This window comes from Muscardinus avellanarius (assembly GCF_963383645.1).
Source record: "Muscardinus avellanarius genome assembly, chromosome: 1".
In the NCBI taxonomy this organism is placed as follows: domain Eukaryota; kingdom Metazoa; phylum Chordata; class Mammalia; order Rodentia; family Gliridae; genus Muscardinus; species Muscardinus avellanarius.
The window spans coordinates 235797612-235820843 of NC_137786.1; the positions used below are offsets into that span (position 1 = coordinate 235797612).

Consider the following 23232-nt stretch of genomic DNA (forward strand, 5'->3'; position numbering starts at 1 on the left):
CTGCCTCTCCTCCTGCCCGGGGGTGTCCTGGGCGGGCGGGGAGCCGCCGCCTGAGCTCAGCCCCTTCCTGCACCTCTGAACTGGCCAGGGCTGCTAAGAACAGGGCCCCTCCCTTTAATTTATTTACTCATTTGTGCCTGGGCAGTTCTGGGATTGAACCTGGGGGCATTCTACCTCCAAGCTACATTCTCCAATCCCATTTTATTTTAACTTTAAAAACAGGGTCTTCCTATATTACTGAGGTTAGCCTTGAATCTATGACACTTCTATCTCAGCCTCCCAAATACTAAGATGACAGTTGAGTTAGTTAGTTAGTTACTGTGGTTAGTATTGGAAACTGAATCCAGGAGCATTCTTCCTCTGATATACACCCCCAGCCCTACTTTATTTTTTATTTATTTATTTATTTATTTATTTATTTATTTATTATTTTTGCAGTACGGGGGATGGAACCCAGGGGCATTCTACCTCTGAGCTATACTCCCAGTCCATTTTTATTCTTTATTTTAAAACAGGGTCTCACTAAGTTGCAGGTGGCCTCACTTAAGTAGCTGAGGCTGGCTGGGAACTTGTGATCCTCCTGTCTCGGCCTCCCAAGTACTGGGATTACAAGCGTGCGCCACCACGCCCAGCTTTTATTTTTATTGTCAAACAGGCTGGCCTTGATCCCATGATCCTTCTATCTCAGCCTCCCGAGTACTAGGATTACAGATATATGCCACGATGTTTGGCGCCCCTCAATTGACTGCCCAGTTTACAGATGAGGAAACAGGCAGAGAAGCTTGTCACTTGTCAGAGATCACACAGGGGCAGGATTCTGACCCCCACGGGGCAGCAGGAGGGTCTGTACCTCTCTCGCCCCAGCAGCCGACCGCAGGCTGGGAGGAGATCCATTCAATTGCAGTAAGAGTCTGAGTCGGTGCCCGACGCCCCCCAGTGCCCACGTGGCACACCTCTGAGCCATCAGCCCAGGACCTGGAGCAGCCCCGGCCGCTGCTGGTCTGCGTGTCTGTGGGGCTGTCCTATCGGCTCCCACGGGCTCACACAGGCTCGTGCACGCGACCCTCGGGGCTCCGACCGGCCACTCTCCCCCTGTGGTGGGCCAAGGGGAGGCTCCACCCCACGGCCAACGGAGCCAGCAGATGTGGCCTTATTTGAAAGAGAGAACTTTGCAGGTGAAATTAAATCAAGCATTTTGGGTGAGAACCGGCTGGACCTAAATCCAGAAGGAAAGACCAAGGGAGGTTTGAGACACCGACGCTGGCAGAGGTTGGAGTGATACGGTCACGCAGGCAGGTGTGCCAAGGGAGGCCTGCAGCCCCGGGAGCTTTAGAGGCAGAAAGGACGTCCCTGGAGTCTGTGGGCTGACCCCTCGACTCGGGGCTCTGGCCCTTAGAACTGAAAATACGTTTCTGTTGCCTTAAGCCCCCTCCCCAACTTGTGTTCATTTGTTAGAGCAGTCAGCCCCAGGACAAAGTCCATCATGCTAGCACCGCCCGCCCCACCGAGCCTCGAGCCTCGCTTCCCCATCCATACAGGGCACGGTGATGGCCGGACCTCGCAGGCCTGTCGTGGGGACTGGATGAATGGGTGTCCGTGGGCGGGAACAGCGCGCATCGAGGCCAGCCTCCAGCTTTGCCTTTGTTACCGCCCTTCCCTCCCTCATTCATTCATTCATTCCGTTCCTGCATGTAGAACTCCTGCACAGAGTCACCCGTGGGCAGAAGGCCAGCACAGAGCAAGCCCGAGTCCAGGGCCGCAGTCCTCCCTAGCTGGAGGGAGGGGATGGGGTGGGGGCCTCGCTGGGTCTCACTGTCAGCGTGAGCAGAGGAGGGACAAGGCAAGCAGGACATGGGCCTGGGCGTCAGGGAAGGTCCTCTTCCTCAGGCGGGGCCCGTGTGGGGTCACCCATAGGCCACACGGCGGCCCGCCAGTACCGATTTCTGCCAGACGGGCAGCTTGGCCACCACCCGGCTCCCCCAGGCCCCCTGAGCTCGGGCTCGCCTGGGTGTTTTTATCTACTCATGTCTGACTCTGGGTTCTCAAAGCCAGCCTGCGCGACACTCAGTCTTCACAGTAACCACAGTACTTGGGAGGCTGAGACAGGAGGATCGTAGGTTTGCAGCCGGCCTCGGCTGCTGAGTGAGGCCCTCTGCAACTTAGACCCTGTTTCAAAATAAAGAATAAAAAGTAGGTCTGGGGGTGTAGCTGGGTTCCTTCCTCAGTACTGCAAAATAATAATAATAATAATAATAATAATAATAATAATAACTCAGCAGGTAGAGCAGAGGACCGTGACGCAGGCTTGTGTATCCCGCGTGGCACCGGGTCTCTTGCAGCCTGCGGGGCCGCCGTCAGCCGCTGTGGCGAGGCGGGCCCCCATGGCAAGGTCTCCGAATCCAAGCTGTTGGCCCTGCCGCCTGCGCGGTGCTCTGGGTTCTCCCAGAGTCCCTTCAAGTCTCAGTGCTGGGGGAAGAGAGGCCCGTGGGCCTGGGCCCGGGGCAGCTCCATCCGGGGTACCTCTCGCTCTGTGCTTCTCTGCGCCGTGGCAGCTGCGGGGTCTGGCGGGTCAGCGGGGCTGTGCCGTGACTGCCTACATGCCGTCCCTTGGTGGACGGGAGCACCCTAGGGCGCAGCACGGTCCGGATGAGTCGGGCCCTCCCTGTTAGCTGAGAGGCCTGTGGCAGTGGCCTCCCCAGGCCTCAGTGTGCCTGTTGGAAAGGGCGCCTCGCCCCGGCTCGCCGGACTCGGTTAGGCACCCTTCACTGGGGCCGCCGCCTCCACCCCGCCCTTGACGCCCTGGGCTGTGTAATACCGAGCCTCAGCGTCAGAGAGAACTGACCTGTCCAGGCTTAGAGTCCCTGAGTGGGGCGCCGGGCCTGAACGTGCCCGTACTGGAGCGACTGCCCCAGGCCAGCGGCTCCGGAGAGTTTGATAAAGGCCATGCAAACGGGGGAGCTAGGAAGGAGGCTGAGAGCACGCAGAGGGGCCCGGCCCCAGAGTCTTGCTAAGTTGCTGAGGCTGGCAACTTAGAAACTGTCCCAGACTCCCGAGTTCTGAGCTAACAGGCCTGCACCTTTGCGCCCAGCCCCTCCTGGCTGTCAACCATTCCTGTGAGACTTGGGGAGCCCCCAGCACCTGAGCTTTCTCCCATCTGCAAGGAGCCCAGCAGCGCTGAAAGCGTTGTCGGGTGGGCGGGTGGCAGCGCCGGCAGGCTGCACAGCGGCTTCTCCCCAGCGCGCCGAGCGAGACGCGCCTTTGAACCTGCGTCGCCACCTGACTGCGAACTGTCCCTCTTTCTAGACCAAGATTCACGGGGTGGGGTTTGTGAAGATTCACGCCCCCTGGAATGTGCTCTGCAGAGAGGCTGAGTTCTTGAAACTGAAGATGCCCACAAAGAAGGTTGGTGACATTTTTTCTTCGAAACACGTCGCCCGCCGGGCGCAGTGGCTCACGCTTGTCATCCCGGCACTCGGGAGGCTGAGACCGGAGGATTGCGGTTCGCGGACAGCCTCGGCTACTTAGCGAGGCCCTTTGCAACTCAGTGAGACCCGGTTTCAAATTAAAGAATAAAAAATAGGACAGGGGGGTATAGCTTGGAGGTAGAATGCCCCTGGGCTCCATCCCTGGTACCAAAAAAAAAAAAAAAAAAAAACCACATGGCCAAGCCTGAATCCCACCCAGCCCCAAATGCTGTTGAGAATTCATATTGCAAGCCGCTGAGTTTTTCGGAAAGACCAAGGGGGCTTCCCTGTCACCCGGGAGGGTGGTGTGGCTCAAACGTGACGGGTGGTACCTCCTGGGTTCCCAGGTCCTGATCGTGGAGAAAACGGCCCAGCCCTGGGTGGTCTTTGGGGACCCCAGACCGAATCCCACCAGGAGTAGATCCGAACCCAAAGCTCTGCGTCCCGGCCGCAGGGATTTATCATAAACACATACAGCTCAGCTTTGAGCCATGCTTCTTTTATGCCTGTGGGGTCTCCGCTAATTTATCAAACGTGATTTAATTACATTTCCAAGCTTGCTGGGATTTTTCCTTTTAGTCTCTGAAAACTTTATGGCTGTTTGACAAGGAGCTGAGCTTGGCGTCCGTGCTGACTTTTATGTACGGCGAGATGAAGCCAAGCTCGGTGGTGAAATCCACTAAAACTGTTCAGATTACCTCTGTGGAAGCAGAGAGGGTTCGTGGGGACATTTCTCTGGACTGTATTATAATTGGGCTCTGGGCCGGGTTCTCCTGAAACGCTGACCTCTCAGGGGTCCGTCTAGAAATCAGGCGGGAGGGACGTCCTCACTCACGGGGTACCGGGTTCCCAAGATGTGGGTGTTCACTGTGCAGGACCCCTCCCCACCATCCGGCGTAGACCCCCGGCCCCGGGCTCAGTCGAGTGACGCGGGGCCCCACCCCGGTCTCCCCCGCAGATGTATCACATGAGCGAGACCCGGGGCCTCCTGAAAACCATCAGCTCCGTGGTGCAGAAGATCACAGACCCCATCCAGCCCAAGGTGGCCGAGCACAGGCCGCAGGCCATGAAGCGCCTCTCCTACACCTTCTCCCGGGAGAAGCAGCACCTGTAAGTGGGACCCCGCTCTTGGGAGAGCCCCCCTCTGGCCTGGGAAATGCGGGTCGATTCCCGAAAGAGGGAACCTGGGCCCTGGAGTGTGCTCTGTGAGAGCTTTGTAGAAGCCATGGGAAGGAATTCTGAGCTCCTGTTTGCTGAGAAATTGGCGGGGGGAGACACAGTCTTGTCGGGTTTGGTGGCGCTAGGAAGGGCTGCGTGGGCCCTCGCTCGGGTGTCCCTCCTCCTCACACTCAGCTCACACTCAGCTCGGTCTCTCCAGAGGGCGGGCCACTCCCAGGCCTCCTGCAGCAATTCCACTCTGGGGAACAGGGATGCAGAAGTAGCCCAGGGGACCCTGAGGCCCCAGGGACCCGCGGCCAGCTGCAGCATCACCTGGCAGTGCTGAGCCCCTTCTGGAGACGTCCGCTCCCGAGGGGCAGCGGGGCGTGGCCACCTGGCTCAGTTTCCTGCCTGGCCAGGCCCAGCTCACCTCGGGGCTCCGTGGAGGTGGGACCCGGGCCACCCTCCCAGCTCTCTCCTGAGCCTCGTGAGCGGGGGGCAGCTCTTCCAGAGACTTCCCTGGACTCTCGGAGGGGTCTCGGGCAATCTCCATGCAGCCCAGGACGTCGGGACTCAAACAGTGTAGCGGTTCAGGGAGGTTGTTTTCAAAACTGAAGCTCTCTGGTTAAGTGGGGTGGGTGGGGCGGGGCAGAGTCATCAGTTGTTGTGAGGCTGAGGCAGGAGGATCTGGAGTTCGAGGACAGCCTCAGCAACCTAGCAAGACCCTGTTTCAAAACAAAAAAATAAAATAAAATAGGGTTAGGGGTGTAGGGTTTGGATGTAGCATGCCTCAATCCCCATTACTACACACACACACACACACACACACACACACACACACACGCATGCACGCACAGTATTGGAACTGTCTCAAGGTGGAAAGATACTGTCTCTGTCCCCCACGGTGCAAAAGCAGAGGCTTTGCAGCTGCCTGCCGAGGGCGTCTTTGAGGAGGGCGGCCGCCGCCCTGCCTCTGAGCAGGTGTGAGTCTCAGTGCTCCAGGGGCAGAGGCTGAGGAATCCCGCCCAGGGACCGGCAGGTGCTGGCAGCGTCCGTCTACCCCACAGTGGCCACCGGCAGGGGCAGGGTGACTTCCCAGGGCCTGGGACCCCCGGAGCCTCTCATGCATGACCTTGTCACCCTCCCTGTGTGTCCACAGATTCGACCTCTCCGATAAGGATTCCTTTTTCGACAGCAAAACCCGGAGCTCAATAGTAAGTGTGCCCCGCGGAATCGCGTCACCAGCCGGGCAGCCCTGGGGACTCAGATGATCATTTCATTTCAGTAAAACTCCTCCGGGGAGAAGTCAGCTCTGATTGCCTGTCACAGAAATAATTAGAATAATGAAGCGCTAGGGCCCCGGGGACGACCGTGGCCGGCTCAGAGGCGGCGCGTGAGAGAGCCAAGCAGCAGAGAGGCTGGGGGAGGCCGCTGCAGGCCCCCTGGATCACCATCTTTGGGGCTCACAGCCCTGGCCCCTGGCGGAGCCTCCTTGACTCCTGGTGAAGGAGTCTGTGCAGGTCCGAGCCGAGGCCAGCAGGGGCAGGTGGGAGACCGAGGCCACGGCTTAAGATATATCCCAGGCCTTTGCAAGCCAAGCACACCGAGACTTGAAATCCGAGCAGGCCACCCTGCCCTGTTCGAGGTATTGCTTTAATATTTATCCACCGGCCGCCAACTTGTACCCCAGCCAAGCTGGGCCGTGCATGGTGCAGGACCCAATTTCTGTCTAACCAAGAAATGGGCCTCGCAGCCAAGTGCTGGCTGCGTTTTCCTCTGCCCTGCCCAGGACACACGGCGCTGGAGGGCCGCGGGGAGCTGCCCGCTGCCCCGCTGCCGATAGCCGCCTCTCTCTGCCTTGGTCCCCAGACTGGCCGGCGGCCAGCCCCGGGGCGGCGGTGCAGAGTCCCAGAACGAGAGTGATTCCGGTTCCCCAAAGGGCAGTGTGCGTCTCCCTCGGAACGCTCTCACGGACACGGTGCCCGGAGCCAGGTGAAAATATCAGCCCGGGGGAGCTTGGGGCCGGCCCCTCCATAGGAGGCAACCCCACTGTCCCCGACGCCAGTCACCACGGCGCCGACACAGATAGTATCACTGCTCCTAACTCACTGTGAATTGGGATCGCTGTCTGGGTAAACCGAGTCACATGCCCACGTGTGGATACTGGCAGGCAGGTGGCTGAGACGGGGGCGGATGTGGAAGACGGCAAGGTCTGATATCGACCCGTTGGGAGCTGAGTTTAGTCAGTGGTACCCGGGGCGATGGCTGCGGTGACCGCCAGGTCACACAAAGCGATTCTGTCCCAGCCGGTAAACGTTGGTTGAAGGATCCGTGACTGAGTCCACCTCCCGAGGTGGAGGGTCCTTGGGCCCATTAGAGACCAGCACCAGGAACTCACGGGGACAGAGACAGCCACAGAGCCTTTGTTGAGGGCACGGGGGGCCATTTAGATCTGCAGGGACCAGCGCTCCCAGCAGAAGGAATGGGCAGGACGAAGGCCCGGAGGCTGCAGGAGGGGGTTAGAGGAGACGGATGGACGCCGAGGGAGAAGGGCAGACACTCGGCCCCTGGAAGGCCACCGGTCACCCCAGAGTCCGCTGCTGGGCACCGAGTGGCAGTACAGCTTGCCCCGAATCCTTGCCTTGGTCAGGGGGGTGTGCGTGGGGCCGGGATCCCTCAGGAGGGCCCTGCCCAGGCAGTGGCACACGGAATCCCAAGACCCCCTGCCCACCCGCTCTGCCTCGGGCTCTAGAACAGGCCAGGACGCGGTTCCAGCTGGCCCCTTAGGGCGCAGGGCCGGCGACCCCGCCGCGCAGGCTCCTGGGCCGCGTGGCACCCCGGGATGGCCGCGGGGCGCAGGGATTGGGGACTCAGGCGGCCCTCCTTCGTGTCCCTGAGAGTCCTAAACCTTGGCCCTGCGAGAGTCCCGAGCCCTCTTAGACAGGCAGCTGTCTCCCGGCTTTCTCTCTGGTTTCCAGCGAGGGCGGTCGCCGCGGGCTGCCGGGCGTCTCCAGTAACGGCGCCCCTCCCTCCCTCCCTCTCTCTCCCTGCGATAGGTCTACGAAATTTTGAAAAGAACGACGTGTACCAAAGCCAAATACAGCATGGGTAAGGACATTTCTCGGGCCTGAGGTCAGCGCTGGTTTCTGAGGGGGATCTGGCCTCGAGTCGGCTCCGTGGGAGGTGGGCAGCCGGTCTGGGTTTTGATTTATGCCTGTATAACCGTTTCGGACGGCAGGGCTGGAAGGGGTAGATTTATGGCCCGCGTTTCCAAACACAGAGGAGCCCTGTGTTTTGCCCGAGGTGTCTGGGAGCGTGTGGACAGGGTCCCGCAGAGGGGCGATAAATCGTAGCTGGAAACAGACCAAGGGCTCCGCGCCCTCTCTTAAGGCTCCCGGCCCGGCACGCAGGGGGCCGGGCCACTTCTCGGGGCTGTGGTGCCGCCAGCCAAGCTGCACCCCAGGTGCACGTGAGGCAGGCCCCTCGTCGGCCAGCTGCCGTTGTGTTTGGGGCCCTCGTTCCAGAAACTTCAAGCCGGGCTCCTTGGGTACCAGTTCCCAGAATCAGAGAAAAGCCCGCAGATGGAAACCGGCCCCGTTGCAGGGTGACATCTACTATGACCAGCTTAGGCTGCCGATGTCGAACATTGCAGAGCCCGGGGCGGCCTTGCCTGCCTTCCTCGCGCCTTGCTCCTGAGCCAGCACCCAGCAACACGGGCCTCTGCCGCGACCTGGCTCCGGTGAAGGGAAGGACCCGGGGAAAGGCTGGGTGCAGGCTCGAGCCCTGCCTGGTGGGTCCCGGGGACCGTGCACAGGACACCCAGGCCGGAGAGCTCTGAGCCCAGGCCCTGTGTCCGCGGGAGCATGGGCCCCGCCCAACCTCGGAGCCCAGCAGATCTGGCCGACCTCAGGCGGGCCGAGAACCAAGGTCCTGCACCAAAGGCCGCACTCGGTCGGTGGGAAGGAAGGCGAGCCGCCCTGGCAGTCGCCTGCACGGCTCTCTGGAGCTCACGGCTGTGAGCGGAGCCCTAGAAAGGTCCCTGCGTGGGGAGGGTGCCCGGGTCTGGGCTGCAGCAGCGGAAGCTGCTCTGAGAGTCTGCGTAGAGGCGGGGGCCGGAGCTGCCCGGCCTTGGCCCAGGCTGGAGGGTACCCACCCGCCAGTACGGTTCCTGCAGGGCTGGCCGCCAGGGGTGATGGGTGGGTAGACTGGGGTGCCTCGCCACAGCCCCACGTCATCTTGGCACCGTGTCTGAGGGCTCTGCTGCCCACCAGGCTCATCCGTCCGACTTGCAGCAAGTAGTGATGGACTCCCGTTACCTGACAGGCTCAATCCCAGGACCCCTCATGGGCTTATATTTTAAGGGAAGAAAACAAATATTAAGTAAACAAGCCCACACAGCGTCGCAGGACAAGAGGGCTGGGGGCCCAGGGAGTTAGGGGTCTGTGGCCACAAAGGCCTTTTCGATGTGGGGACATTGAAGCAGAGACTTGAAGAGAGTGAGAAGCCCGCCTGCCAGGCCTGGCTTGTGCAAAGGCCCCGGGGCGACTCCACTCCGGGAGCACTCCAGGAAGAGTAAGGCAGCCCTAGGCTTATATCTGGCCCATGCCCACTTCTGCAGTCTTGTGAAAAATGGCTGCAATTCCCACCCTGAAAGCCTCCGGAGCCATGGGGGCTCAGCAAGCGGTAGGGGGTGCTCTTGGAAGCATCCCCGGCAGCACTGCCCCGTGAAGGGCAGAGCCATGAGATCAGGCTGCCAGGAGCTCTCTCTCCCTGCTTGGGCCTGGTGCCATCTCCTTCCGGTGCCATCCTCCAGGCCGGGCACCTGTCTGCGGGGCAGCTGCGGCTGCTTCTAGAGCGCAGCCCACGCAGGTGCGGGGAAGAGGAGGCCGCCGCGCGCCTCCAGGCCCTCCAGCTCACTAACAGCCCGTGTGTAAACAGGGAAAGGAGAGGGCAGGAAGGAAGACTCTGCCCTTCTAAGTAAAAGGCGGAAATGCGGGAAGTGCGGTAAGTGGGGCTCCCCGCTTCCGCTCCTCCAATCAGCCTGAAACCTAATTCCAAATTGTATGCGTGTTTCCCGACACCATCAATTTTCCCCATCCGTGTATCGGCTCGTGATTCGGCTCTCAGCTTTTTCTAACCACTTCAAAACCTCCCCCTTTCCGCTGGTGGATTGGAGGCGGGGGCGACCGAGGGCTGCCGGCGCCTCCTGCCCCCGGGACGGACCCTCCTCTCGGGCTTTCTCTGTGTCTTCCCGGTCGGTCCTGCGGATGGGACGTGTCCCTCTCGCGACTTAGTGGATAGATACGCCACCCGCCGCATCATCCCCGGGAAAGAGCCCCAGAAAGGTGGCCGGGCTGTGCGGGGGCCAGGTGCTCGGCTTTGAGGAAGCTCCCCGGTGGCCGAGCCGGCGGTGTGACCGCTCCGACCTCCAAGCGTGGGACAGCGCAGGCCCGCCCGCCCCTGACCTCTCTCTGTGTCTGTTTTTAAGGCATCACGAGCCTGCTGGCCAACGGGGTGTATTCTGCCGCGTACCCTCTGCACGACGTGAGTAACCTTGACGGCCCACTATCTCTGCGTCCCCTGGCTCCACAAATCCCAGCGGCCCCGCCCCGCAGGGAGCTCCAATTATCCTGTGGTCAGGGCTTCCTGCTCGGCTGTCTCCATAAATGTCAGCAGCACACAGGCCTCCCCTGTTCCTCCAGCAGAGCCCAAAACGTGCACCCAGGGCCGGGCCCAGCTTTCCCGGCAGAACGACTGGACGGAGCCAGGTGTTGGTGGCCGACACGGTGCCGGCTTCCTCCGCACCTCGCAGCCAGAGCCGGGCCGCAGAATGTTTTCCCTGGCTCGGGCCCCGACCCTCCCGGGCTCTGGTGGCCAGTGGGGCTGTGTATGTATCTATTTCTGCAGCGCGAGTGGCCGGCTTCCTGAGCCCAACCTCCAAATCCCACTGGTACCCATCCCTCTGACAAATATAGCCCACAGCCCAGGCTCAGGGCGGGGAGAGAGAGGAGGGACCCGAGCCTCTCGTCTCCATGGAAACGGGGACCGGAGTTCAGCAGGGCCCTGGGATCAGGCCGTGGGGCCTGAGAAGTGTGGGAACCCCGGACAGAGGATCTCTGGAACTTTCCAGTGTGGCTTACTGCGAAGGCTGGGAGCCAGGAAGCAGAGGGGAGAGAAGAGGCTCCGGGGAGCGAGGCACCCAGGTCTCATCATGGCTACGGGCTCCACTGGACTCCCCGGCCTCGGGGCCCGTCGGTGGGCCGCAACTATTACCTGCTAATCTAATGGCCAGGGTAGCAGCACCGTCACAGTGGATGTCGAGAGGGCATAGTCCAGGGAGGACCCGCCATCGCCCCAGAGCCTTCTCCATACTGTAGGGCAGGGACTTGGAGCAGTGCCCAGGTCTCCCAGTGCCCCGCGTTTCCTGCCTCCCCTCCCCAGCAGACAGGCATCCGCACCCAGCCTCCCCAGCTCCCTTCTTCCTGGCACAACTGATTCCTCCCCCCCCCCCCCGCTGCACACACCCCCTGCTCTCGGCTTCCGACGCCCCTTGGCCCGCAAGGACACCACTGCGTGGCCACGCCTGCTGTGCTTGTCCACCGGGGAAGCGCCAGTGCTCTGCGCTCAGTAGGTGCTCGAGAAACGTGGGTGGATTTGGCTTGGTTGGGGTCTGGTTGCTCCCCCGCAGGCAGCCCTGGTTCAGCGGTCGGCCCACTCCCAGAGGCCCCAGCGGGCCGGCAGCCTAGAGCCGCATCCCGCCCCCTCCGCCTCCAGGCCGTGACCCCCGAGAAGCTGGGCACCGAAGCCAGTGTCTCCAGACTCCTGCCTGTTCACAGCACTTTAAGTCCTACAAAGGAGAGGGAGAAAGCAACGTTTCTGAGGGCCTACTGTGTGTAGTAGGAGTTTTATATATATAGAGAGAGTGTGTGCGGTGCTGGGGATTGAACTCAGGGGAAATTTACCTCTGAGAAATACCCCAAGCCCTTTTTATATTATTATTTTTTTTATTAAGCTTATCGACTGATTGATTGATGGTATTGGAGATTAAACTCAGGGGCATCCTACCTCCAAACTACACCCCCAGCCCTTTTATTTTATTTTTTGTTATTGTTTGTTTTGTTTTTTGACAGTGGGGATCACACTCAGGGTCATTCTACCTCTGAGCTACACCCCCAGCCCTATTTTAGGTTTTTTTTTTGAAAGAAGGTTTTACTAGGTTGATGAGAGTCTCACTACTTGCTGAGACCGTCCTCAAACCTGTGATCCTCCTGTCTTAACTTCCCAAGTACCGGGATTACAGGTGTGTGCCACCACACCCAGCCTTTCTTGTTTTTATTTTGAAACAGGGTCTCACTAGGTTGCTGAGAATCTTGCTAAATTCCGGGGGCTGGTCTTAAATCTGCAATCCTCCCATCTCAGCCTCCCAAGTAGTGGGATTACAGGCATGCCTCACCACACCAGGCCATTTTATTTTATTTATTCATTATTTATTTATTTACTTACTTTCTCTTTTTTTGCAGTACTGGAGATGGAACCCAGGGGCATTCTACCTCTGAGCTGTACCCCCAGCCCTATTTTTTATTCTTTATTTTGAAACAAGTTCTCACTGACTTGCAGAGGGCCTCACTAAGTAGTAGCTGAGGCTGGCCGCGAACCACGATTCTCCTGTCTCAGCCTCCCGGATGCTGGGATTACAAGCGTGCGCCCCCACGCCTGGCTTTATTTTATTTTATATTTTATTGTTTTGAAACAGAGTCTCACTAAGTTGCTGAGGCTGCCCTGGACCTGCGATCAGATCCTCCATCTCAGCCTCCCAAGCGCTGGGATCGCAGGCGCGGCCTCCTGCCCGCCGCTTTACCCCACTTCGTCTGTGCGGAGGCCCAGTGAGGCTTAGTAACTTGAGTGAAGTCACACAGCCCCGCGGGGGACTCGGGACAGAGCCTGCCCCGCAGCCGCGGTACTACTCTGCGCCCTGGCAAAGTCACGGCCTCGTCCTTCTCTCTGAGCTATGCCCAAAGGCACCCATCTCGGTACCACACTGTCCCGGGATTCCACCCCAGCACCAGGTTAAACAGCCCGGTAAGGACTCCCCGTCCACCAGGCCTGTCGTCAGATGCGGGTCCCGAGAGCCACCTGGTCCTCGATCGGCCTCGGCCCTGACCCATTCCCACTTTAAACGCGGGGAAACTGAGGCTGGCAGAGCTGAGGCAGCTGGCCCAGGGGCACTCGGCCAGGCAGCGTGGCCCGCATCTCCGGGGGACGGCTCCCAGCCTCTTTGGGGGTAAGAAGTTGCCCGCCCATAAATATCCCATACAACTGAAGCGCGCCGCCCCCTTTGAGCCTCAAAGCTGATGTTGAAACATCTGGAAGCCACTCGCTTGGAACCCAGCAATGTACACCCAGCGCCCTTGACAGAGAACAGGGCGGCCGGGGAAGTCGGGGCCCCTCGCTGCACGCACGCCACACGGCACCTGCCCGCGTCCCCCACGCCCACCTCCCTCCCCATTACGTTACCGCTTCAGTGCTCGCAGGCACCCCGTTCCCTTCCGACCCCCTGGTACAGTGTTCACCCCTTGATTTATTGGTTCAACAAGAAAGTCTCCCTGCAAGGCGCCGGGGCCCGCTGCCAGCCAGGTGAGCAGCTGACGGGGTTGGGCACCGAGTAAGAGGCCTGTGCTCGAGCGGGACCCCCGGGAGGCCTCCGGTAATTACAGTATCCGCTGTTCAGAAATGACTTTGACATTTACGTTGGCTGCTGGGTGGCTTCTTGGCTTCCTTCCTGCTTGGCATCTGTCTGCCTTGAGGTCACTGGTGAACAGGACTCTGGAATAAACGGGTTGCTGCTGGCATCCCGTGGCTGTCTCATTCATGGAAAGAAATGTGGTGGCGCACGGCCGCGAATCCAGAACTTGGGAGGCTGAGACGCGAGGTTCTCAGATAGGAGGCCAGCCTCAGCTACTTAGTTAGCAAGACCCTTTGGCAACTTAGCAAGGCCCTGTTTCAAAATCAGAAACGAAAAAGGTTAGCAATGTAGCTTGGAGCTAGAACACCTGTTTAATCTCCAATACAGAAAAAAAAAAAAAGTTTTTAAAGAAATACTGGAAACACCGGGGAGGTGGGGGCCGGGTGGGCAGGGATCCCTAGAGGGCAGGGGAACCCCGTCCTAAGCTCAGAGACCCCCAGCGCTGGCTCGCTCGCCTGGGCAGGAGGCCAAGTCCTTCCCACCTGGAGGGGTGCAGAGGTCAGGGAAGTCGCTGGTGAACCCAGGGTACCAGCCACCTGCAGTGGCCGGGGCTTCGCTCGTCTCCCTGGGAGCCTCAAGGCCAGTGTGCCGGGCGAGGCAGGCCACCCCGGGCTTTCTGTCTCGATGCTTGGCGCTTTGAACTCACTTTTAACTGTTAGAGCCTTCTCTTCCTTTGAAGTTAGAGGCCTGGCTCTGACTCCCAAATCCAGCCAAACGCAGCCATTTTTTCTCAGGCGAGTCGGCTATTCCTGCACACCGCAGTTCCACTCGTAAAAATGGGCGTGTCGGGCTCGCTGAGCTAGACGCCCGGTGAGCATATGATTATCATGCTCCAAGCCGGGCGTGGTGGCGCACGCTTGTAATTCCAGCCCTTGGGAGGCTGAGACTGGAGGATCTGGGTTCACGGTCAGCCTCAGCTACTTAGTGAGGCCCTTCGCAACTCAGTGAGACCCTGTTTCAAAATAAAGAATAAAAAATAGGGGCTCGGGATGTAGCTTAGAGGTAGAATGCCTTTGGGTTCAATCCCCAGTACGGGAAATAATAATAATGCCCTCCGTGTGGGGGAGGCAGCCGGGCGGCAGGGGGGCCTCTTGGCACAGGAGGAGGGGCGGCCCTCAGTTTCTCCCGGGATTATCTTACTCTGAGCCCCAGAGTTGGCTGAGAAGCGTTGGGGCCAGAGCTACACGGAGCATGCCGCTCACTCTGCTCTCTCGCTCCCAGGGAGACTACGCCGGCGAGAACGTGGAGTTCAACGACAGAAAGGTGAGCGATGCTGCGGACCCTGTGGAGAGCGGAGCCGGCCACGCCTCTGCCCACGCCCTCTCCACAGGGGCTTCTCAAACATTTGGGGGAGAAAAGAAGCCCTTAAACTCCCTCCTCGGCAGGCGATAGTGTGTGAGAGTGTGTGTGTGTGTGTGTGTGTGTGTGTGTGAGAGAGAGAGAGAGAGAGAGAGAGAGAGAGAGAGGGAGGGAGAGAAGAGAGAGGAGAGAGGAGAGGGAGGGAGGGAGAGAGAGGAGAGGGAGGGAGGGAGAGAGAGGAGAGAGAGGGAAAGAGAGAGGGGGAGAGGAGAGGAGAGGAGAAAAAGAGGGAAAGGAAAGAGAGGAGAGAGAGAGGGGAGAGGAGAGAGAGGAGAGAGGGAAGGAGAGAGAGGGAGAGAGGAGAGAGGGAGGGAAGGAGGGAGGAAGGGAGGGAGAGAGGGGAGAGAGAGGAGAGAGAAAAGAGGGAGGAGAGAGAGGGAAGGAGAGAGAGGGAGAGGAGAGAGGGAGAAGAGAGGGAGAGAGGGAGGGAGAGAGGAGAGAGAGGGAGAGAGGGAGAGAGAGATAGAGATAGATATTGAGATTCTTCCAAACCTAGCTGGAGTTAACAGCCCCATCTCTCTGTGACAATCGAAGTCTGCCCCTGGCTCCTGTAGGCTTTGAAGACCTTGGGCTTTATTGCACACTGCTTCCCAGTAAGTGAGCTTGGGAGCCACGGCGGCCAGCTGCACCCTGGACACCTGTTTGCTAGTGTTTGCACAGTGTTTCTCAAACTCACTTGACCGGGAACCCTTTGACGTGGAAACATTACTGAGTTGGTGTTCCACGGAACACTGTTTGGGAAATGCTAAGTGATCTGTTTTGTTTTGTTTTTCCTTTGCTGGTGCCCTAATTCCTCTCTCCAAAGCCTCGGTGTCCGCTCTCCAGCCCCTCACTCTGCACAGGGGCTCTCTGCTCTACAGGGCACCCCAGGCAGCTCTGCGCCCCTGTGAACACCCCCTGCTCCGCCATTGTTCTTGAACGTTCTGCCTCCTCCTTCCACGTGCCCACCCCCGGGGGTCGGGTCGGCCCTCCCCACCCCAGGGTGCTGGTTCTCCTTCAGGTGGTGGCTGGAGACACTTCCCTGAGATCCTCACGGTGGTGGCCACACCCCAAATCCCAGGGCCCAGGAAGCCCCACGGACGGAATGTCCCTCACTCTCGGCCTCCCCCAGCCCCCATCTGTGCTTTTAAGGTTTCGGTGCTTGATACAACTCGCCCGCCCGGGAATCCAGCTGAAGATGCTATCTGATTTAGCACAAAAATTACATATTTGGTTATTTTTAGTGTAACATCTGGCATTCATCTGAGACTCTGTGACTTGCAGAATGCCCATCCACCCCTGCAGGAGAAGCACCGTCCCCTCCACGGGCCTGCCCTGACCAGCGCGGCCTCCGAGGCCAGCCCCTTCTGTCCCTCCACCCCCGTGCTCAGCCGCGTGGCCAGCAACCTTCCTGCACCCAAGCCATCCCCGCCGTGGGCACCAGCCACCCCCCTGGGTCATGGCCCCGCTTCCCTGATGCCCCGCTGTCCCCCAAGCTGCGGCCACGCTGGCCACCTTCCCAGCTCCAAGATTGCTTACTTGAAGTTCACATCGGTGCCAGCTCGACTGCACTCGGATATTTATCCGAGGAATGTTTACTGGGCTCTGCCGTGTGCCGGGCCCAGTTGACAGAGCTGCGGGGTGCCCGGGCCCAGCCGGTTCTTCTGCCTGGAATACTCTCCCCCGGGGAACTTTCTGTCCCAGCAAACAAGGCCTGGCCCACCGGGTCGCCCAAGAGTGGTGAGGGCTGGATGGATGGCAGGAGGATAGTAGGTAGTGACGGATGGATGGGCAGATGGGTCTATGGATAGATGGGGGTAGATGGAGAGTGGATAGATGAAAGGATGATGGATGGATGGATGGATGGATGGATGGATGGATGGATGGATGAGGGGGGATAGATGGGTGCAAGATTGGGAGATGATGGATGGCTGGGTAGATGAGGTGTGGATGGATGGATGAAGGAGGAGGATGGGTGGGTGGATGGTGGATAGATAGATGGCTGGGTACAAGATTGGGAGATGATGGAGGGATGGATGGATAGATAGATGGGTGGATGAGTGGATGGGTAGATGGATGGGTAGATTGATTGATGGGTGAGTAGATGGGTGGATGGATGGATGGATTGATTGATGGGTGAGTGGATGGGTGGATGGATGGGTAGATGAATGGATGGATGGATGGATGGATGGATGAATGAGTGGATGGGTGGTAGATGGATGAATGAATGGTAAATGGATGGATGGTTGGATGGATGGTGGATGGATGGATGGATGAATGGTGGGCGGATGGATGGGTGGACACCAGACACTGACAAGGCCTCCCCTGCTGCATGGGCCTAGGAGGGCAGTCTGGGCTAAAGAGATGCTGTGGCTTGAGCCAGGAGCCTCCGATTATGGGGCTGGAGGTTTCTATCACAGTCTCCTTATTAGCCAGCCCATCCCAGCAACCAGTCACACACACACACACACACGTACACACACGTACACACACGTGTGCGCACACACACACAGAGGTTCAGGGACATTTTTGCACCTTTTGGTTTGACTTGGGGATGCTGGGGTTGAGCCCAGGGCCTCCTCTGTCTAGGCAGGCGCTAACCATTGAGCCCTGGCCCCAGCTTATTTATGTGGCAGCAGCACTGAAACCTCTGGTGGACTTCTTTACCTGGACAGCAAGAGCTGATGGCAGGGGAAAAGAAAAAAATAAAGCCCATAGAAGCCATAGAAGCAAGGCAGCTTGTGTAGAGCTGGGCACCCACCTGCCGCCTCTGTCAGGCCCCAGTGACACGGGGCCCAGAGACATGCATGGGCCTGGCCTCCCCGGGGTGGTCTCGGTGGCTCCCTTTCTACACCCTGTGGCCCATCCCCATGGGCCTGGTGCCCCTCCTCCCCCCCCTCTCTTTCTCCTCTCTCTCTCTCCTCTCTCTCTCTCCTTGTCTCTGCCTTTCCCCCTTGCTTCCCCCCACCTACTGTCTCTCTCTCCCTTCTGTCCTCTGGTGCACCTGGCAGCCTCACCAGTATTCATTCCAAACCCCGACTCATGGGGCCAGAATCCTATCTGCTTCCAGCGGGGCTTCCCGGGTCCGCCTTTTGGGGACCAGAGAAAGTCAGGGAGGTTCCGAGTGCTCCGGACTCCATCTGGGACGTGGCTGGGCCTAGGGAGCAGGCTGGGGCCAGGAGCAAGGCTGTCATTCTGCATGGGGGCAACTGTGACCCCGGGGTTCTGCCCACCCACTCCCTGGGAGCTGAGCCCTGTGGCCGGGAGGGCGTGGCCATGGTAATGTAAGGAGGGCGTGGCCCTGGTAATTCAGGAGGGCGTGGCCCTGGTAATGCCAGTAGCCAAGGTAACACTGAGAGGGCGGGGTCGTGGTGGTGCCGGGTGGGCGTGGCCACAATACCACCGTGAGGGCGTGGCCGTAGTAAGGCAAAGCGCCTAGCAGGAGTGGGATCTTGTGTTAACCATCAGCTCCTGTGGCGCAGCCTTCTCCTCGGAGCGCCCTTTGTCTTCACGGGAGGGTTTCAATCCATCACACCCCTTCCATCCCCGCCCAGGGCCTGGGGAGAACAGGGCGTGTCGATTTCGTGTCACTCAGGGTTATTAATCAAGCAGCCCATCTCTGGAGATAGCCTTCAAGCTGTGTTTGTATCTCGTGGGGACTGAACCCGGAATGTTCTAACTCAGCTACATCCCCAGACCCCTTTATTTTCCCCCCAGAACTGGGGATTGAACACAGGGGCATTCTACCTCCAAGCTACACCCAAGCCCAATTTTTTTTTAATTCTGTTTTTTTTTGTTTGTTTATTTTTTGTTTGGAGACACTGGGGATAGAACCCAAGGACATTCTACCTCTGAGCTACACCCATAGTCCTATGTTTTAGTCTTTTTATGTTTGAAACAGGGTCTCACTGAGTTGGGAAGGGCCTCACTAAGTAGCTGAGGCTGTCTGCAAACCTGCGATCCTCCAATCTCAGCCTCCCAAGCACTGGGATTACAGGTGTGTGCCACCACGCCTGGCTCCGTAAGACTATTTTTTAGATGAACGCACTGAGCTGGGCTCACATGGCACACATCTATAATCCCAACTGCTTGGGAGACTGAAGCGGGAGGATCACAAATTTGAGACTAGCCTGGACAATTTAGTGAGACCTTGTCTCAAAGTAAAAAATCAAAAGTGTTGCCGGGCGTGGTGGCGCACGCTTGTCATCCCCGCTCTTGGGAGGCAGAGACAGGAGGATCGCGCAGGTTCGAAGCCAGCCGCGCTGGCTTAAGAGACCCTGTTTCCAAATGACAAAGTATAAAATAGGTCTGGGAGTGTAGCCCAGAGGCAGAAGGGCTTCCAGGAACCCCAGTACCACCAAAAAAAAATCAAAAGTGTTGGGGTGTAGCTTAGTGGAAAGCACTCCTGGTTTGATCACCATTTGTGCATTGATACTTTTCTGCTCAAAAGCCTGGTGGTTTTGTGCCCATTATGTGTGTGTGTGTGTGTGTGTGTGTGTGTGTGTGTGTGTGTTACTGGGGATGGGTCCCAGGGGCATTCTTCCTCTCAGCTATACCCCCAGCCCTATTTAGTACTCTGTATTTTGAGACAGGGTCTCAGTGAGTTGCAGAGGCCCCACTACTTGCTGAGGCTGTCCTTGAACCTGCGATCCTGCTGTCTCAGCCTCCCAAGTACTGGGATTATAAGAGTGCACCAGCACACCTGGCTGGTTTTGTGCCCTTTAAAAACAATGGTTTGAAGCCGGGCACGGTGGTGCACGCTTGTCATCCCAGCATTCGGGAGGCTGAAACCAAAGGATCACGGTTTGCGGCCAGCCTCAGCTACTTAGTGAGGCCCTCTGCAACTCAGTGAGACCCTGTTTCAAAATAAAGAATAAAAAATAGGGCTGGGGGTGTAGCCCAGAGGTAAAATGCCCCTGGGTTCCATCCCCAGTACAAAAAAAAAAAAAAAAAAAAAATGGTTTGACATCCGCCCTGGGTGTACTGAAACCCTAAAAGCACAGCCATGGCAGCGACAGGCACCGCAGATCAATTCTGGATCAAATCTCAGAGACCTGGCCAGAAGCAGCCTCCCCATCCCCCCTTCCCACAGAAACAAACGCAGCCCCCCCTTTCTGCACAAGTCAACTCTTAACCGGTGTTTATCGAGTGAATGTGTGATGTAGCAGTGGGCGAACCCTGTGTTTGGGGCGCAGCCTCGGCCTGTCACCCCTCCATCGTCTCCTCCCCACTTCCTCCCTCAGCTCCTGTACGAGGAGTGGGCAAGCTACAGGGTCTTCTACAAGTACCAGCCCATCGACCTGGTCAGGTAAGGTCAGGCGGGCCTGGGCCCCGACAGAGGCGTGGGAAGCAGGGGCTGGTTGGATGGCCGATGGGTGCAGTGTCTGCGCGTTTCCTCCGCTCTGAATGTTCAGCCGCCTGGGTACCTGTCTGGACCTGACGGCTGTGGGAGGATCCTGGTCGCCCTGCAGCGGGGCAGCCTGGGCCAGCACTGATGGAAGCAGATTATCGAATTTGCTGGGGGGTGGGTCCTCCAGCCACCTTCCCTGCTCCCCTCCACCCCTGCGGTGTCGAGGGGTGAGAAAGAGCAGCCTCAGCGTGTAAGAGGCCCAGAGGACCTGTGTCTGCGGTCCGGGAGGTCCTCTGTCCCCACGAGGCAGGACGGAGGGGCCGGCCAGCGTGGGCGCCGCGTCCTGTGGGGACTCGCAGCCAGGATTTGCTGCGTGGGAATTCCCTGGCGCTGTCAAAGTGCCGACAGGCACAGGGGAGGAGTGCTGGGTTTTCTTGGCCTCCCCCACGCCAGAGTTCTTGCATCCTACAGGACTTGGAGGGGGGCCACAGCCCGGGGGCGCGCCCGTGCACCCGCCAGTGTGGAGCGCGGCAGGCAGACACGCACCCGCCGCCCCGGGGTGCAAAGGAGAGATGGGGGTACATAGAGTAGAAAAGAGGGAACCCCCAGACGCGGTGAGGTGTCCCGAGGCCCCACTCTCTGCTTCTGGGACGAGGAGTGGGCGCAGAGGGGACATGTTTCTCCCCCGGGCGTTCACCGAGAGTAAGCCTGTCCCTGGCTTCCCCTCTGGTGCAGGAAGTACTTCGGGGAGAAGATCGGCCTGTACTTCGCCTGGCTGGGCGCGTACACCCAGATGCTCATCCCCGCCTCCATCGTGGGCGTCATCGTCTTCCTCTACGGCTGCGCCACCGTGGATCAGAACATCCCCAGGTAGGCGGCACCCGACACGCCCGTTCTCATAAGAAATCACCTCCCTTTTTTTTGGGGGGGGTACTGGGGATTGAACCTAGGAGTGTTCTACCTCTGAGCCCTATTTTATCTTTCACTTTGAAGCAGGCTCTCACAGGTGTGCCGAGGAGCTCAGTGTATCGCTGAGGCTGGCCTCGAACCTGTCATCCTCCTGTCTCTGCCTCCCAAGCGCAGGGATTACAAGCGTGCGCCACCACGCCCGGCTTTGGTTTTCATGTTTTGGAGGGTTTTCTCTTTTGTTTTCTGGTACTTGCTTGTGCCTCTTCCTATTCCCCCCCCCCCCCAGTAATAGGAATTGAATCCAGGGGCATTCTACCTCCGAAATACACCCCCAGCCTTTTTATACTTTATTATTTATTTATTCCTTATTATATTTTATTTTATTGTTGTGGTACTAGGGTGGAACCCAGGGGCTTTTCTACCTCCGGGCTATACTCCCAGACCTATTTTTTTATACCTTGTTTGGAAACAGAGTCTCACTAAGTAGCTGAGAGCCTCACTCAGAAGCTGAGGCTGGCTTCGAACCTGTGCGATCCTCTAGTTTCAGCCTCCCAAGCACTGGGATTACAAGCGTGCGCCACGCCCGGCTTTTATTCTTTATCTTAAAACAAGGTCTCACTGACTTACCAAGGGCCTCAGTAAGTGGCTAAGGCTGGTTGTGAACCTGCGATCCTCCTGTCTCAATCTCCCAAGTACTGGGATTACAAGCGTGCACCACCACCACATCAAGCAAAATGATGTTTTAATACATAAATAACACCTAAAATATTCCACCTACCGGAGCCAGAGCTCTGTGGGACGCTGGCCTGCCCCTCCGTCCTAGCAGGAGGAAGCATGTCCCTTTGTCTGCTAGGATAACATGAGGTCTCTGTGCTTGGGTTTGGTAAAGATAAAACAAAATGCAGACGTAGGGGATCTTGCAACGCTGAATTTGCCAGAAAGAACCCTAAGTCTGAGGAAAACGGGGGGCTGGGAGTATCCCTGGATACCTTGGAGGAGGGCCCCCCACTTGGAGAAGGCTCTGCCAGCCCCGCTGGACTCCCCGAGAAAGGTCGCCAAGCCCCTGGCCCTGCGCGCCAGCCTCCTCTGTCTCCTGGTCAATGAGTCCTTTGGAGGCAGAGACAAGGCCGGTGCCCGCCTGTCCCCACCCACCCCAGCCCCAGGAGGCACCTGGCTAGGCCCTGGCGGGCGTGCGGTCCCCCAGGGAGTCCAGCCAGCCAGGCCCGGTGGCCAGGAGCCCGCAGCCAACCCAGCCCTCACTGCCTTTATTTTGGCCGAGTCGAAACCCAGCGCAAAAGGCTCTTTGTCTAGTGAGCTTTGTGCAGGAAGCCGCGGCAGGCAGGGAGGAGGGCTCGGTCAAGCCTCCGGCATCTCAGGCCGGCGGAGGTGCGGTCCCTGAGCCCACCGTCGGGCCCCGAGTCGTTGCGGACCTGGGCTGGACACTGGAGACGACTCTGGGCCGCCTCCACCCACAGGTTCCCGGGAAAGGGTTGGGGTCACACCTGCTAGAATGCACCGTCCCTTCTACCTCCTGCAGAGGTTCCCAGAGGGGAGAAGCCCAGCGAGGGCCAAAAGTGGGCCCACAAGGCGGCTCCCGGGCTGCTGTCAAACTCCGGGCAGCCGCGAGGGGCCTGGTGCCCCTTACTAGCCACAGCAGCGCCGTGTACAGTGATGCCCGGCGCTGTAGCAAAGGCCGCACACACGCTGGTTCATTTCATCCTCCCAACAGCCCAGCGGCCCGGGGACTCACCTGGCCTCCCCCAGAGACGTCCTGGGGAGACTCCCCGCATCCCCAAGGGGGGCCGGCACCTGCCCGAGGCCACGTGACAGCAAAATCTGGAGCCGAGATTCAAATTCAGAGAGGCCGGCTTCAAGCCCAGCAGGGTGGTGCACTCTGGGAATCCCAGGATTGGGGAGGCTGAGATAGGAGGATCATAGTTTCACAGCCAGCCTCTGCAACTTAGTGAGACTGTTTCAAAACAGAAGATACAAGAGGGCTGGGGGTTTATCTCAGAGGTAGAATGGCCCTGGGTTCAATCCCCAGTGCGAGAATCAGAGAGAGAGAGACAGACACAGAAAGACACACACCAAGCCGGGCGTGGTGGCACACACCTGTCATCACAGCATTTAGAGGCTGAGACGGGAGGATCCGGGTTTGCAGCCAGCCTGAGTTACTTAGTGAGGCCCTCTGCAACTCACTGAGATCCTGTTTTAAAGTAAAGAATAAAAAATAGGGCGGGGGCGTAGCTCGGAGGTCGATAGAATGCCCC

General features: G+C 58.7%; 1 protein-coding gene across 1 annotated transcript in view; it reads left to right on the plus strand.

The window, feature by feature from the left end:
• The window catches only part of ANO1 (anoctamin 1), a gene marked incomplete at both ends in the record, with an annotated part of 141891 nt that overhangs the window by 78037 nt on the left and 40622 nt on the right, over nucleotides 1–23232 (plus strand). The window contains 9 exons of the mRNA XM_080693707.1: nucleotides 3304–3402; nucleotides 4423–4574; nucleotides 5782–5836; nucleotides 7679–7730; nucleotides 9561–9626; nucleotides 10111–10166; nucleotides 14587–14628; nucleotides 19947–20011; nucleotides 20789–20923. Coding sequence (XP_080549833.1) covers nucleotides 3304–3402; nucleotides 4423–4574; nucleotides 5782–5836; nucleotides 7679–7730; nucleotides 9561–9626; nucleotides 10111–10166; nucleotides 14587–14628; nucleotides 19947–20011; nucleotides 20789–20923 — 722 coding nt within the window. The remainder of the gene's footprint in view (nucleotides 1–3303; nucleotides 3403–4422; nucleotides 4575–5781; nucleotides 5837–7678; nucleotides 7731–9560; nucleotides 9627–10110; nucleotides 10167–14586; nucleotides 14629–19946; nucleotides 20012–20788; nucleotides 20924–23232) is intronic.